Genomic DNA, 12,841 nt, shown 5'->3' with positions numbered 1-12,841 from the left:
TGGCTGAAAAATAAAAGTGCTCAAATCGTGCCAGAATTAAGCACAGATGCTCAGTAGGATCTGCGCTTTAATATTAGCGCAAAAGTGGAAGCGGAAGAACACCTTCGAGTTTTGACCATAAAAAACACCAAGGGCTTGCCGTTTTTCCCATTTTTGGCTGAAAAATAAAAGTGCTCAAATCGTGCCAGAATTAAGCACAGATGCTCAGTAGGATCTGCGCTTTAATATTAGCGCAAAAGTGGAAGCGGAAGAACACCTTCGAGTTTTGACCATAAAAAACACCAAGGGCTTGCCGTTTTTCCCATTTTTGGCTGAAAAATAAAAGTGCTCAAATCCTGCCAGAATTAAGCACAGATGCTCAGTAGGATCTGCGCTTTAATATTAGCGCAAAAGTGGAAGCGGAAGAATACCTTCGAGTTTTGACCATAAAAAACACCAAGGGGTTAGGCTTGCCCTTTTTCCCATTTTTGGCTGAAAAATAAAAGTGCTCAAATCGTGCCAGAATTAAGCACAGATGCTCAGTAGGATCTGCGCTTTAATATTAGCGCAAAAGTGGAAGCGGAAGAATACCTTCGAGTTTTGACCATAAAAAACACCAAGGGGTTAGGCTTGCCCTTTTTCCCATTTTTGGCTGAAAAATAAAAGTGCTCAAATCGTGCCAGAATTAAGCACAGATGCTCAGTAGGATCCGCGCTTTAATATTAGCGCAAAAGTGGAAGCGGAAGAATACCTTCGAGTTTTGACCATAAAAAACACCAAGGGGTTAGGCTTGCCCTTTTTCCCATTTTTGGCCGAAAAATAAAAGTGCTCAAATCGTGCCAGAATTAAGCACAGATGCTCAGTAGGATCCGCGCTTTAATATTAGCGCAAAAGTGGAAGCGGAAGAATACCTTCGAGTTTTGACCATAAAAAACACCAAGGGGTTAGGCTTGCCCTTTTTCCCATTTTTGGCCGAAAAATAAAAGTGCTCAAATCGTGCCAGAATTAAGCACAGATGCTCAGTAGGATCTGCGCTTTAATATTGGCGCAAAAGTGGAAGCGGAAGAATACCTTCGAGTTTTGACCATAAAAAACACCAAGGGGTTAGGCTTGCCCTTTTCCCATTTTTGGCTGAAAAACAAAAGTGCTCAAATCTCGAGATGCAGGACAACTTCAGTGCATGCTGCCATAGTGACTGCATTAAGTGACAAGTATATTTTAAGTGAAATCCAACTGCACCCAATGAAGTAGATGGCGTCTGCCTGCATTATTCATTTCAAGTGAAAAAGGTAAAATGGTGCCGCTAATTTTTTTGTTGTGAAAAAATGCACTCGTACACAATACTCATCAATGCGCTCAATAAAATATATATTTGTAAACAAACGTTAAATAAATATTTATTATCTCCCTGTTGCTGCACTACCCACAGGTTATCAAGGTTCTGTACCAGCAGGTAAAAACTGTGATAAAATACACTAAATAAGGCACAGCATAATCTGAAATATAAACTTTCTAATAAAATTAACAACATACAAACATTTGTCCGATGGGGTGTATTTTCTAGGACTAGATACTATTTTCCGTAAAACTTCTTATTTAGCAGGAACAGCAAAAGGTTGATGTTGATTGTGGCTTTCCCAAACAGGTTCATCACAGCAACCCCTTCGTATTGCTTCTGGAGCAGGTCCTGGATGTCGATGGTGACCTCGTCCGCGTTGAAGCCCTTCAGTTTGCCGCGAATGGTGAAGAGGCCGGGCTGTTCGCGAGGAACGATTTCGAAAGAGACCGTCTTCAGCTGGGCTTGCGTCGTGCCGGTGACTTCTAACAAAATTCCTTTTTCCTGCAGACGCGTCGCACTGCACTTGTAGACGGTCTTGGACCTGCAATGAGCAAGAACCGGAACAGTGTGAGTCAAAAAGAAGACAGGAAAAAGACTCGGTACTATTGCGAAAAGGATTATTCGTACCGAGATAAATGGGCAGCGATGAATTTTCTTATTTCATATGCCACGTTATTGGTTCTTTTCATTCCTTAATAGATGGAGTCCTGTGTTTTCAGGAGTTGTGTTTTTTTGGAAAATCGGGGGGGGCAAAAATCGGGTGTTGATTGAGGGATCGTAAAACAGGGTAAAATCGGGCAATATCGGGTGGAAAAGCAGATTTTCAGGTGGAAATAAGACAAAATGAGGGCTTCTCGCATTTTACATGAACATGAGATGTGGAACATAACGTCCGGTTGTGCCGGTATTGATGGTTGAATTTGCACATTGGAAAGTTAGTTTTTGGGTTTATTTGGGTTTTACCCTAAAACACAGGCCCTATTTAGAGAACGTCAGTCTATATTGTTGGTTATGGTTGCCCACATAATTTGTTTTGCTGTGCCACCTGCTATACTCATAACGACTGCTTTCACATTCAATTTGTCATTTGATACCTCCACCTGACTACATTGTCTGCACTGCTAGTTACTTTTGTTTTATGCCATGCCATTTGTTACTTTCATCTGGCTGCGTTGCATTATTCGCTTTTTTTGGTATACTTTTCGTGGCCCATAATTTTATTTTCATCTTGTGCACCATTCAATTCTTCGGTATTACTTCGTCACCCGCGCTGCCCATTACTTTTGTTTTCCCATACAAGCCATTCTTACTTTCGTTTTTGCTACATCACCCGCATTGCCTGTTCGGCTATTTTTTCCCGATGGCATGCCTCCTGAATATCCCCGTCAATTTTCACGAAGTTGAGTAAATTCGGCACGCTCTTCACGTTGGTGGGGTAAAAAAGTGACCTTTACTTGGCAAATTTCAGAGTTCACTTCGCAAAAATTTACATAATTAAATTAGTTTTTACGTGACATTCACATCAGGAGGTGGCAAAAACCTAGTAAGAACAAACGCCGTTGACCGCATGATTCGAGGTGGCGTAGTTTTTTTAAAATTATAATTCAATCGCACGTTTTCTGGAACACCCTGTATAGATGCGATCACAGCCTCCTGAACGACTAAAAGGCTACTTACGGTAACACAGGAGGCAATTCGTCTCCTGCAGGTCGTGAGACCACCCGTGGTCCCTCTAGGGATTGCCGGCGTCGTTTGCCGCCACCAGCAGCCAAGTTGGAAAGGCATGCCTGTATGTAACGCTGGTAGTAGTCAAGCTTCTCCTCATAATAATGGGTCTTTGCTTCCAATTTGGCACGCGTTCGGTTTAGGGACTCCATCTCAGACTCTCGGCCGATCCTATGGTTGCGCTTTTGTAGGATGTCGCGCGCAATGGCGTTTAGCATTTCCTGCAAGAGTGAAGGATTAAGAAACGTGGGCTTGGAGCTGGCACATTGAGTTAGAGATGATGAAGTAACAAAGCGTCGGTACAAATCATGACCTACTAGATCGTAACGACCATGTCATGGGCACCCCCTCCAAGCGCCGCATTTGAAAGCTAGCGGTGGCGCCACTCATCGGCCCGGTTATTGTTTATATTTCTGCAATACTTTGTACTTCAGCTTGCCTTAGTGTTTTTGTACAAGCGGCGGATGTCCCACGGGAGATGCTTCTTTCTAAAGCCGATTATCATCATCATTCTACGCGTTTTCATAGGAGCTGTTGCTGTCGTCTGCTACGGTAGTCGTACGTCCGTTTCTGCGCGATCAAGTTTCATATTTCCATCGTCCAATCGTGATGTAGATCTCGCGGGCCGATGAGTAGCGACCCCTAGCGGATCGTGCGGAACGGGCTCCTCATAGGGGTTGCCGATTATGACATGGTCGGTATAATCTAGTAAGTCGTGGTACCAATATGAACTATTAAATTAATCAAATGTAAACCAGCTTGTGGAGGAAACACCACAATGATGAAGAGAATGAACGCACAGAAAATCGTAATGTAACATTCGTAATGTTACAAATTTAATAGGATAGCACTGGCTTACGTAACAAATAAAGTAACAAAATTTGTCTGGACGTTTAGACGTCTATGCAGACATCATTTTTTTTCTTCTTTTCCTTGCTGATGATGACGTCTGCATAGACGTCGAAACGTCCAGACAAATTTTGTTACTTTATTTGTTATGTAAGCCAGTGCTATCCTTCTATTAAACATGACTCCTGGCTTCTGGTCTATCTTCAATGTTACATATGTTCATAATGTAACTGCTGTGTTAAGTCACATTTCCTGTGTGCCCATGCTCAGGCTTTCATTATGTGAAATATTAATTTTAGTCACTAGTACACTAGTTACATGAAACGGTAAGACTGACAATAGTACATATGGCTTCTGAAAAGTTTTGCAGACTATCGATAGCATTACAGAACAGGTGCCAGTTAAACAACAATTGTAACACAGAGCATTTGCACCTCAAAACTCAGTTTGTTGGCACTTGCATCTGCACGTATACCATTGGTCTAGTAACTTACTTTCCTATACCGCTGCTTTTTCACGTTGGATACTGGCACACCAATCTCAAATCAAAAGTCTAAAATTTAGCGAGCACGACGTCACTTCACCTGGTAGTCGTCGTCTGCAGACACCAAACCCCGCGCTTCCAAGACCTGCAAGTTCCGGAGCGCAGCCCTGCGGAACGCGTCGAACGATTCGTTCCTCTTCTTTGCGAGACTGGCTGTGGAAGCTCCGTGCCAGAGGACCTTCGACTCTTGGGCTTCTGCAAACCTCCGACGCACGTCGTCATCGTGTTGGCCGTGCAGCATGTCGCGCACTGTCGTCGGCTTGGGAAAGAAGTGAAATAGCTCCACCATCATCTGTTTTGTTTCGACAAAGACCCTGTCCGCCTCTTGCTCGACGACCTCTCCGCCGCTGACTTCACAAAATTTGCTGGTGAGGGAGAGGCAGATCTCCGTCTTGGCTTCCATGATGTCGCAACCAGGACCGACAAGTTCTTGTATGGTTGGCACCTGTATTGGGAGTGGTCCTTTCAAGTATACTGTAGAAGTGGTTTTTTTCGCGCGGAATTATTTTTCGCGTTTTTCGCGCACACCTCCAAAATCGCGAATTTAAGTTCCCGCGAATAACTCTGGCCATATGAGGGCGAAAATGGTTCGGCGTTCGACGCTATACCGCGATTACCTGACCCTTTCTACTCCATGTAGCGTAGGCAGTTTAAGCAAGCGCAGAAGATTGTTTTATCCCATCAGGCAAGATGAAAAGAAATGAAAATTCATCATGCTTTTGTTACTCCTATAAACGCTTTGCACTATACATGCAATACACCACTATACCACGAAGCCAGAACGTGCCTTTCTCCGCATTCTCAAAACCAGCTTGAATGATAGTACCACATCTCAACCGAACTGGTCAGTGCCCCGAGTGATAATTAATAAGAACTGCTAAAATAAACTGGCTAACTAGCACACGGCCAGTACTATGGTCTCCTACAGGGTCCCTAAAAGCCATTTGACAGGACCTTTCCTCCTATCTCTGTGAGGAGAAGAAAGGAACAGACCTAGAATGCCGCAATCCACGTGAACAACGGATGTCTTAGTACGTGCCGAAATATGCCCGAGTATTGACGGCGGCACGATATGCAAGAGCAAAGCACTCCCTGAAACCTGTGTCGCGAATTTATGTTCTCGCGAATCAATACTCAAAGCAGCTCTGCTCGAAAACGCGAAAATATTTTCCACGCGGAAAAAACCACTTCTACAGTATTGATTCGTTGTAATTTGGGGAGCGCATGAATGCATAGAAATTGTAGGGAGGGAGGCTAAGAGAAAAGCTGAAAAATTTTCTGCTTTCGTTGTCCAACATTGGGAGCTGGACAGTATAAAAACAGTACTGTCATGCCAAGGGCAAAGCAAAAAGTTGTAGCTCAGCTATGTCATGGAGTCTAATGCAGGGAAGGGTAACTGTAATGGTAACGGAAACAGAAATAAATGGTATATTACCTAAATTTGCGATGGTAACGATAACAGAAACAGAAATGCACACCATGGTCCTCCATTACCGGAAACGGTAATGGCTATTCCTGTTGCGCGATGACATCTGAGTGACTTTTAATTTCATTTTTGCGTTTTGATGACTCCATTCCACGAAATGCTCTAAATACTGCAGGAGAGCATGGAAGCAAAGCGCAATATTGGATCTTGAGGGTGCATCCCTCACTTTTTTTTTCATTTCACCATGGCCGAGGAAGTAGTATTATTTACTAGTGAGAGCGTTCCCTAATGCGTGCGACATTGGATTAAGCCCATCTTGAGTTGCTGGACTCAAGAGTGAGTGAAGACTGAAGACATGTTCCTACATTTTTTAAAAAGTCTTGCAGGAAGTGCGCATCCCAACGGCATAAAATTACTTGTGTAGTGTGTACGCGTGATACCGAAGCAGTACTTGTGCAAAACAGGATGCTCACAGAGCAGGACTGGCTGTCCTCCCGCAACTCTGTAACAGCCCTTCCATTACCGGAAACAGTAACAGAAACATAACGGAAACGTAACGGAAACAAAATTGAAGGGCTGGTATCAGAAACGGATAACGGAAACGAAAACATACCAGCTACGAAAATAGAAAATACGTCCATTACCCTTCCCTGGTCTAATGTGTAGACGTCTTTCGCATACATATTCTCATCACTGTGATACAACTCCAGTTCCGGTAATATATGATTTCCATTACCATTTCTGCTGCCGTTCTCTTGGTTTTAGCACACAAGCTACAGTGTACTACCACAGCAGCACAGTTCTTAAGACTTTCCATTTCACTGCCTTGATTTCCAGGCATTGTGAGAGCCCTATGTCTTAACGCTAGCTAAGAATGGAAAGAAAATATTCTGTGTTGAGCCAACAAACTCACCGGTCCAACATCTTTCAATATCTCGTGCAGGATATCGCTCTTGTCGGGCGCAACAACATCTTCATACTCCACCAGGAGCTGGTGAGTGTCACGCAGTTCCTGAACGGTCAGCGTCGTCGTAGGGGGCGTCAGTTGCGTCACTTCCGAGTAGGTATCGATCCCAAATTCCTCTTCCGGTTCGGGGACCATGCAGGCCTCCAGAAAAAATCGCTGGAACGGCTCCTGAAAAGACTTCGCCAACGCCGTGAGTCGCGCCAGGTACGGAAACTTCTTCCCAAACGGCGTCGCGGTTGCCGCAAATTGCAGGAGGTTCGCTATCGTGCCCAAGTTCCGTCGCAGCGTCACAGAGAACGGCACCTGCGGGTCGAATTCGACCACCCCGAACGTGTCCGGCGCCACGATCCCCGGGTTGAGGTACCGATAGTAGAGCATGTGTCCCACGACCTTCAATATCTCGGACGACGTGGTCTCCGGGAATCTCTCTTCGAGAGCCTGCTTCAAGACTTTGGCGACGTAGCGTATGCCGTACGGAATCTTATCCTTTCCCCTGGTGATCGCCGCCACAAACTGGCGCGCCTTCTTGTCCAGCTGCCGTACGGACACGTCTAACCTGCGGCAAACTTCCAGGTGCTGCAGGGCCTCTTCCGGCGTCACGTCGTAGCTCATCCCGCAGGGGCGTCCCATGCTCGATTCCAAGTGGTTCACCCACACCTTGTAGATGTCGTCCGGCCGTAGGTCTATGCTCAGGTTCGGGTCGTTCATGACGCTGCGCACGAGGGGCCCCAAGAGCTCCTCGAGTTCACCCCGGCCGCCCTTTGTCCGATAGAATCCGACCACCATGGTGATGGCCATGGGATGTCCCGTAATCATGTCCGCAGGACGAGATATCTTTGAGCTGACCTCTTCCTGCAGGGCTGCACTGAAAAGCCGCAGAAGCAAGCACTCTTCGCGGGGCGTCAGTCCGTAATTGTAGAGCGAGTAGATTACGGACTCGATGAATTTGTTGCTGATGCTGAGAGGAACCGCAAATATTAGCCGGGCGAGATATCGAGGCTCGACTTGGAGTTGATAGAATAGATGTTGATAAGCGACCAACCTGTTGTGCGACTGTCTGCTCAACGCTGTCAACCCCCCGTTTCCGCAGCCAAGCCAATCCTCCCGCGAGAATCGCAGGGCCTCGCGCTTCGCGTGCCTGCGACTCGAATTTGTGACTTCTTCCAGCGACAGGCAGTTGCGGACCAGGAGCCCAATTTTGAGGTCCATCTGCTCCACCTCCCTCTCCAGTGCCTGGTTTCTACGAATGGTCGAGACAACCGTTTCTTCCAGCTGCTGGAGTCTCAACTCTTCCGAAAGATCCTGCTCCGTAACGGCCAACATGTGGAGGAACTTCTGGACAACGGGCAACGACGGAGTCATGTGGATGAGAGACGTGTAATCGCGCAACGCACGAGCTCTGCGGTAGCAGTTCTGCACGGCCTTGACGGTCGGCTCGTTGTACTTGTAATGCTCGACCATCTGGAACAACTTCTTCCGAGCAATGTAACCGCGGACGTAGGACTGCAGACGGACCACGAACGGGAGCAGGGCATCCAACTCGTACAGCATGCGATGGTACGCCGCTCTCTGGCGACAGCCGCGGTACCACGCCTGAATCCTGATTATGCTATCAACGTGAGAACGATAGAACGACAACTGTTCCTGCACAGCGGCACGTATCAGCATTCCTTTTGCTCTCGCTTGAAATCGTGTCAGGACAGGCTCAATCCTGTCCAGAGCAAGCAGGTCATCAATTTGACTATTGACATTATCAATTATAGTCCCTATCTCGTCCAACAACAAAAACGAATCGCAGTCGGCCCTTGCCGTCAACGACCACTCGCTCCTAAATTGGATGACGTTGAGATTGTAGAAGAGGTTTGGCCTGACAGGGTAGCTGAACCACTCGATCGGGTCTTCGGAGATCCTCTTCTGGATGTACAGTGTTCTCAGACGTTTCAAGTAGTGAGGAATACCGCCGGGAACGACGTCGAACAATTTCAAGCCTTCCAATCCCCGCTGCAAGTCGTCGACGTTGGACTTGCATATCGAGACGTTGACGGTGGCGAGGCTGATGCACATGTTGCTCGCTTCGACAGCAACCTGGTTTGCGGTATCAACAGCTGCCCGAATTTCGTCCGCAGTCAGCGGGTTTCCCTCCGCCGCTTCGGCCTTCAACGAGAGCAAATTTAAGTAGAGCAGACCGTGGTCTCGGCTGACATGGTGCAGCATGGCCGACGGGTTAAGCAACGCCTTCACGACATTTGCCTCACTCGAATCGGGCGATATCGCTTCGTTGATGAGCCGGACGGCGAGATCGTGCCTCTTTTTCTTGTCAACCTCGCCATTGATGTTGTTCACGACCTCCTGAACTTCCGTGTGAGTGAGAAATCCAACGCTGTGGGATTTCGTTGCGAGTGCCGTCGAGAGAGCTCGAGCGTATTCGTTCCGGAGCTCATGCCTCACATCCGCAATGTGAGCACGTGGGTTGTTCAGAGCTTCCACGAGGTTGAACGTACTGCTTGCCCTGAAAAACAGTAGCAAACGTTGACAACCTTTAATGTGAGTGTAATAATAATTCGGTGTACCACGTCGCAAGACAACTACGTTCATGAGCGACATCCCAGTCATACTTTAAGGGGGTGATGACATCAACAACCTACCGTACCTGCACGTGAGGGCTAATTTTTCTGGTTACGTTTGAGGTGAGGAAAATTTTTCTCCCAGAAAATTGAGGTGAGGGCGAGGCTCGTGAGGACAAACGCCCACCTCTGCTTGCAGACGACACGACTTACGGCATTGATTATCCAAAACGTCACCGACTTCTCTTACCTTAAAGCAAAGTTGATCTCAGACACAGCATTCAAGATGGCGATGCCACCCATCAGTTCTTCCTGCGTGAGGTTATGAGCCATCTCCTTACGAATGAATGCCAGCTGGTTGTGGTAGAGTTGAGCTGCCAGAGGATAGAGGGGAGGTAACCCCGCCAGAGGGTCACGTAGGGCATCCAGAGTGTCGTTGGGACAGTCCCCGTCGAGACACGCGTTAATGACATCGACCGCGCTTTCGAGTTGAGTCTCCTCGCTGACTTTCTCATTGGCTAGTTGCACTGCGACCTGGAGGTCGCTCCGAAGGAGAGTGAAGGGGGTGCCGTTCAGTTCCGCTTCACTTCGGATCTTGCGTAGAACCTGCGGGCAGGAAGAGGACACGTCAAAGACCTCGAACAACGTCCCACGGGCAGTCTTCAACGACCATTGAGATCAATGACCATTGAAAATGCAGGTAGCACCACCTAGCGTGTAATGTATCAACCTATCAGAAAACATTGGATCCAATGCTTGTTGAGAAGTTGACACGCTTGGTGGCGCTATGCGCACTTTCAATGGCCGTTGGTTTCAATGGTAATTGAAGACTGCCCGTGCGACAGGGTTATCAGATCCCCTCGGCAAGAAAACCTTTGAGTAGCCAGTGACACTTCGAACACTAAAAAGCGCATAAAAAAATTAGGATGCATTTCCATCCGTTGCACATCGTCATCGTCAACCTTACTTAACCACTGCCATTGCAGCAATTCAACAGAGATTGGAGGTATTTGTTAGTGGTGATTAGTCACATCCGCCCTCTATCAGCTTCATCTCGCGCTCACCTACACTCGGAAGAACAGGAGCAAATCGAGGATCAATTACAACTTCCCTAGACTGCAATTATTCCCCATTTTTGTTCCTTAACCCTGAAATTTACTCCCCAGCAGTGCAACTACTCTTGGGTGTACTGAATATTTGTGGCAATGCCCCATTTTTCCTAGAGTGTAGGTACCCCAACAACACCGTATATCTGCTGGATATACAAATAATGTCCTAACGGATTCATACGTCCGATGGATATTCTGAGGATATCCACTGGACGTAAGAGTTCGTTCGGACATTATCCGTACATCCAGAGGATGTTCGGTGTTGTTGGGGTAGGTGCTGTTTACATACCCTTACTGCCCCCCTTGTTTAGATTCCTCCATACTATCGGCTTTCCCTTCAGCTTGACTGCCACTTCAAAACTGGTAACTTTGTGCATCACGAAGATGCATTTGCCAAATTGTCTTTCCGCGAGACTGCTATAGGCTAGAACGGCCCTCCCTCGTGGCTAGCCTAAGTAAAGGACTATCACATGTTCCACGTGCGTATGTAAATGGGCATATATTCCTCCAGGTGTGCCTCTTCATGTACACTGTTGTATCTCTCTTTTGCAGAAGACCTGCACCTTTTTCCTCTACTCACTGTTACCACAACGCTGGATTTTCTTTCTGTCAACTTAAAAAGCTTTATCTTTGTGACATGAACAATTGAGAGTTTATGCACAAATTGTTTAGCTGCTGTGTTCATGTTGCTGTTATGTTAGCAATGACTCAACGTACTTTTACGATGAAGACTGTGAACGTAACGCGAGGTTTAGAAAGTGCTGATCGTACAGGGAAGTACACGGTCTCAAACACAGCTGAAAATTTTACTTCACGTACTTTACTTTACTTCGTGGATATATTTCTTGTATGTGATGTAAAATTTTCAGCCGTGTTTGAGACTTCGTGTTGGGTCTGTCCCTTCGTGTTCCCTAGTGTCGGGGGGTTTACATTATATGCATCATCTTCACCACCTCGCTTGCTTCCTAGCCATTTTTTCGTTACATTACCTTGCCCCCATCTCTTTTGCCTCAGTCGTTCAAAAAATCATACCTTTGCAGCATCTTCTACCAACGTGTACACCTATGTCACTACAGCTCCATATCCTCAACGGAGACGACACTCGACCCCACCTGAAAATAAGCCTCGACATTCTCCGCAACAACGTCTCGAAGGGCCAGGTCAGGATGAAGAATCAGCTCCGGGAGCCTCTTCTCATCCTCATTTTCCAGGGCTGCATCGATAAGTTCCAAGAGTGTGTTCACGTTTGTCTCCAATATGTAACCTTGAATTTCGGCGTGGCTTAGCAGACGATCATACACGTCTGGCACATAGGATGGTTCTTTCGAACGATTGGTCTGATTTTCTGCCTTGAGCCTCTTGGCCCTCGCCAGCACTTCTTGATACCGCGCTGCATTCTCCTGTCTCACTCCGTGCAGTGCCGCTGTAGGTGCGCCCAGCGTTTCGAGCAACAAGTCCACTTCGTTCTTATCAATGGCAGTGTTCACGGCGATAACTGCCGAGGCGTCGGCCGAAGTTTCTTGCGCAAGCAAGCCCCCAATTTGACTAAACGCCGGCATTTGAACGTCGGCGTTCGACTGTAGGGTCCTCCTGACCTTCTCGATATCTTTCTGGGCGAATTCGAGCTTGCCGAGCAAATCGTCCATCTTGGGAGCTTTACCGAGTTTGAACAAGTACAGGCTCAGAGCGTGCAAACAATATATCACCTTGGGAAGGTTCTTCTTCTCGTAGAGGTCGAACGCGTCAGGAAAGAAATACTGTGGCAGACCGACGGCCCGCATGGCGTTTAGCCAGTGGTTTATGTTGTCCGTGTGTCGAAAACACAAACCACGCTCGCTGTAGACCACCTGTTCGATGTCGTAGATTTTTTTCAGCGGAACTCCGTGCGGGGAGAAGAAATTCGCGAGTCGAGCGAGGTAGACACCGTTGCGAAGCGACTCTTCGAGGTCCGTGGCACAAGGGAGGTCCTCTTCGATGCAGGAGGAGAGCCAGAGCCGGGCCTCTTCCAAGTGGCACAAGTAGTGGTATGCCGTCTGCATTTGACGCTTCTCGTCCATTTCTTCGGATGAGACGCGACGCTCTTCGTCCATGTCGGCTGACCAATTTTACTTGCTCCCCTTCACCTGTCAATTTTGGTATACACATTCGATTGCTCACGAGCGCTACTTCGCATCGCTTCAATTTTCGCCCGCTCTTCGAACTGCGACGCACGTGAAGCCCCCTGGCGACGAAAGATTGAAACAGTCGAAACAGCCGCAAAACGGGAGACTCGTTTTGGTACGGGTACGATCGAATATGAGTTAATAAATAAATAAAATTTAGTCAACAGAATATATCTA

At 47.1% G+C, this 12,841-nt stretch overlaps 1 protein-coding gene across 1 annotated transcript; it reads right to left on the bottom strand.

Moving 5' to 3' along the window:
- Positions 1–1,323: 1,323 nt before the first annotated feature.
- On the bottom strand, positions 1,324–12,733 carry LOC135392073 (ras GTPase-activating-like protein IQGAP1). Its single transcript, XM_064622725.1, has 6 exons — positions 11,615–12,733; positions 9,644–9,999; positions 6,776–9,338; positions 4,477–4,881; positions 2,996–3,264; positions 1,324–1,859 (listed from the first exon to the last, which is right to left on the bottom strand). Exons 1-6 carry the CDS (start codon positions 12,590–12,592, stop codon positions 1,553–1,555), a joined length of 4,878 nt encoding a protein of 1,625 aa, XP_064478795.1. The 5' UTR covers positions 12,593–12,733; the 3' UTR covers positions 1,324–1,552.
- Positions 12,734–12,841: the final 108 nt, after the last annotated feature.

The sequence above is a fragment of the Ornithodoros turicata genome, chromosome 4 (assembly GCF_037126465.1).
Source record: "Ornithodoros turicata isolate Travis chromosome 4, ASM3712646v1, whole genome shotgun sequence".
In the NCBI taxonomy this organism is placed as follows: Eukaryota; Metazoa; Arthropoda; class Arachnida; order Ixodida; family Argasidae; genus Ornithodoros; species Ornithodoros turicata.
This window is presented reverse-complemented; position numbering and strand designations above follow the sequence as displayed.

Bases quoted from the DNA above. Each gene is read 5' to 3' on its own strand.
- LOC135392073 (XM_064622725.1), bottom strand. From the start codon at position 12,592: ATGGACGAAGAGCGTCGCGTCTCATCCGAAGAAATGGACGAGAAGCGT. The intron at 9,339-9,643 runs GTAAGAGAAGTC...ACTGTTTTTCAG, and splicing joins GAGATCAACTTTGCTTTAAG to GGCAAGCAGTACGTTCAACC. The intron at 4,882-6,775 runs GTGAGTTTGTTG...CTCCCAATACAG, and splicing joins TATTGAAAGATGTTGGACCG to GTGCCAACCATACAAGAACT.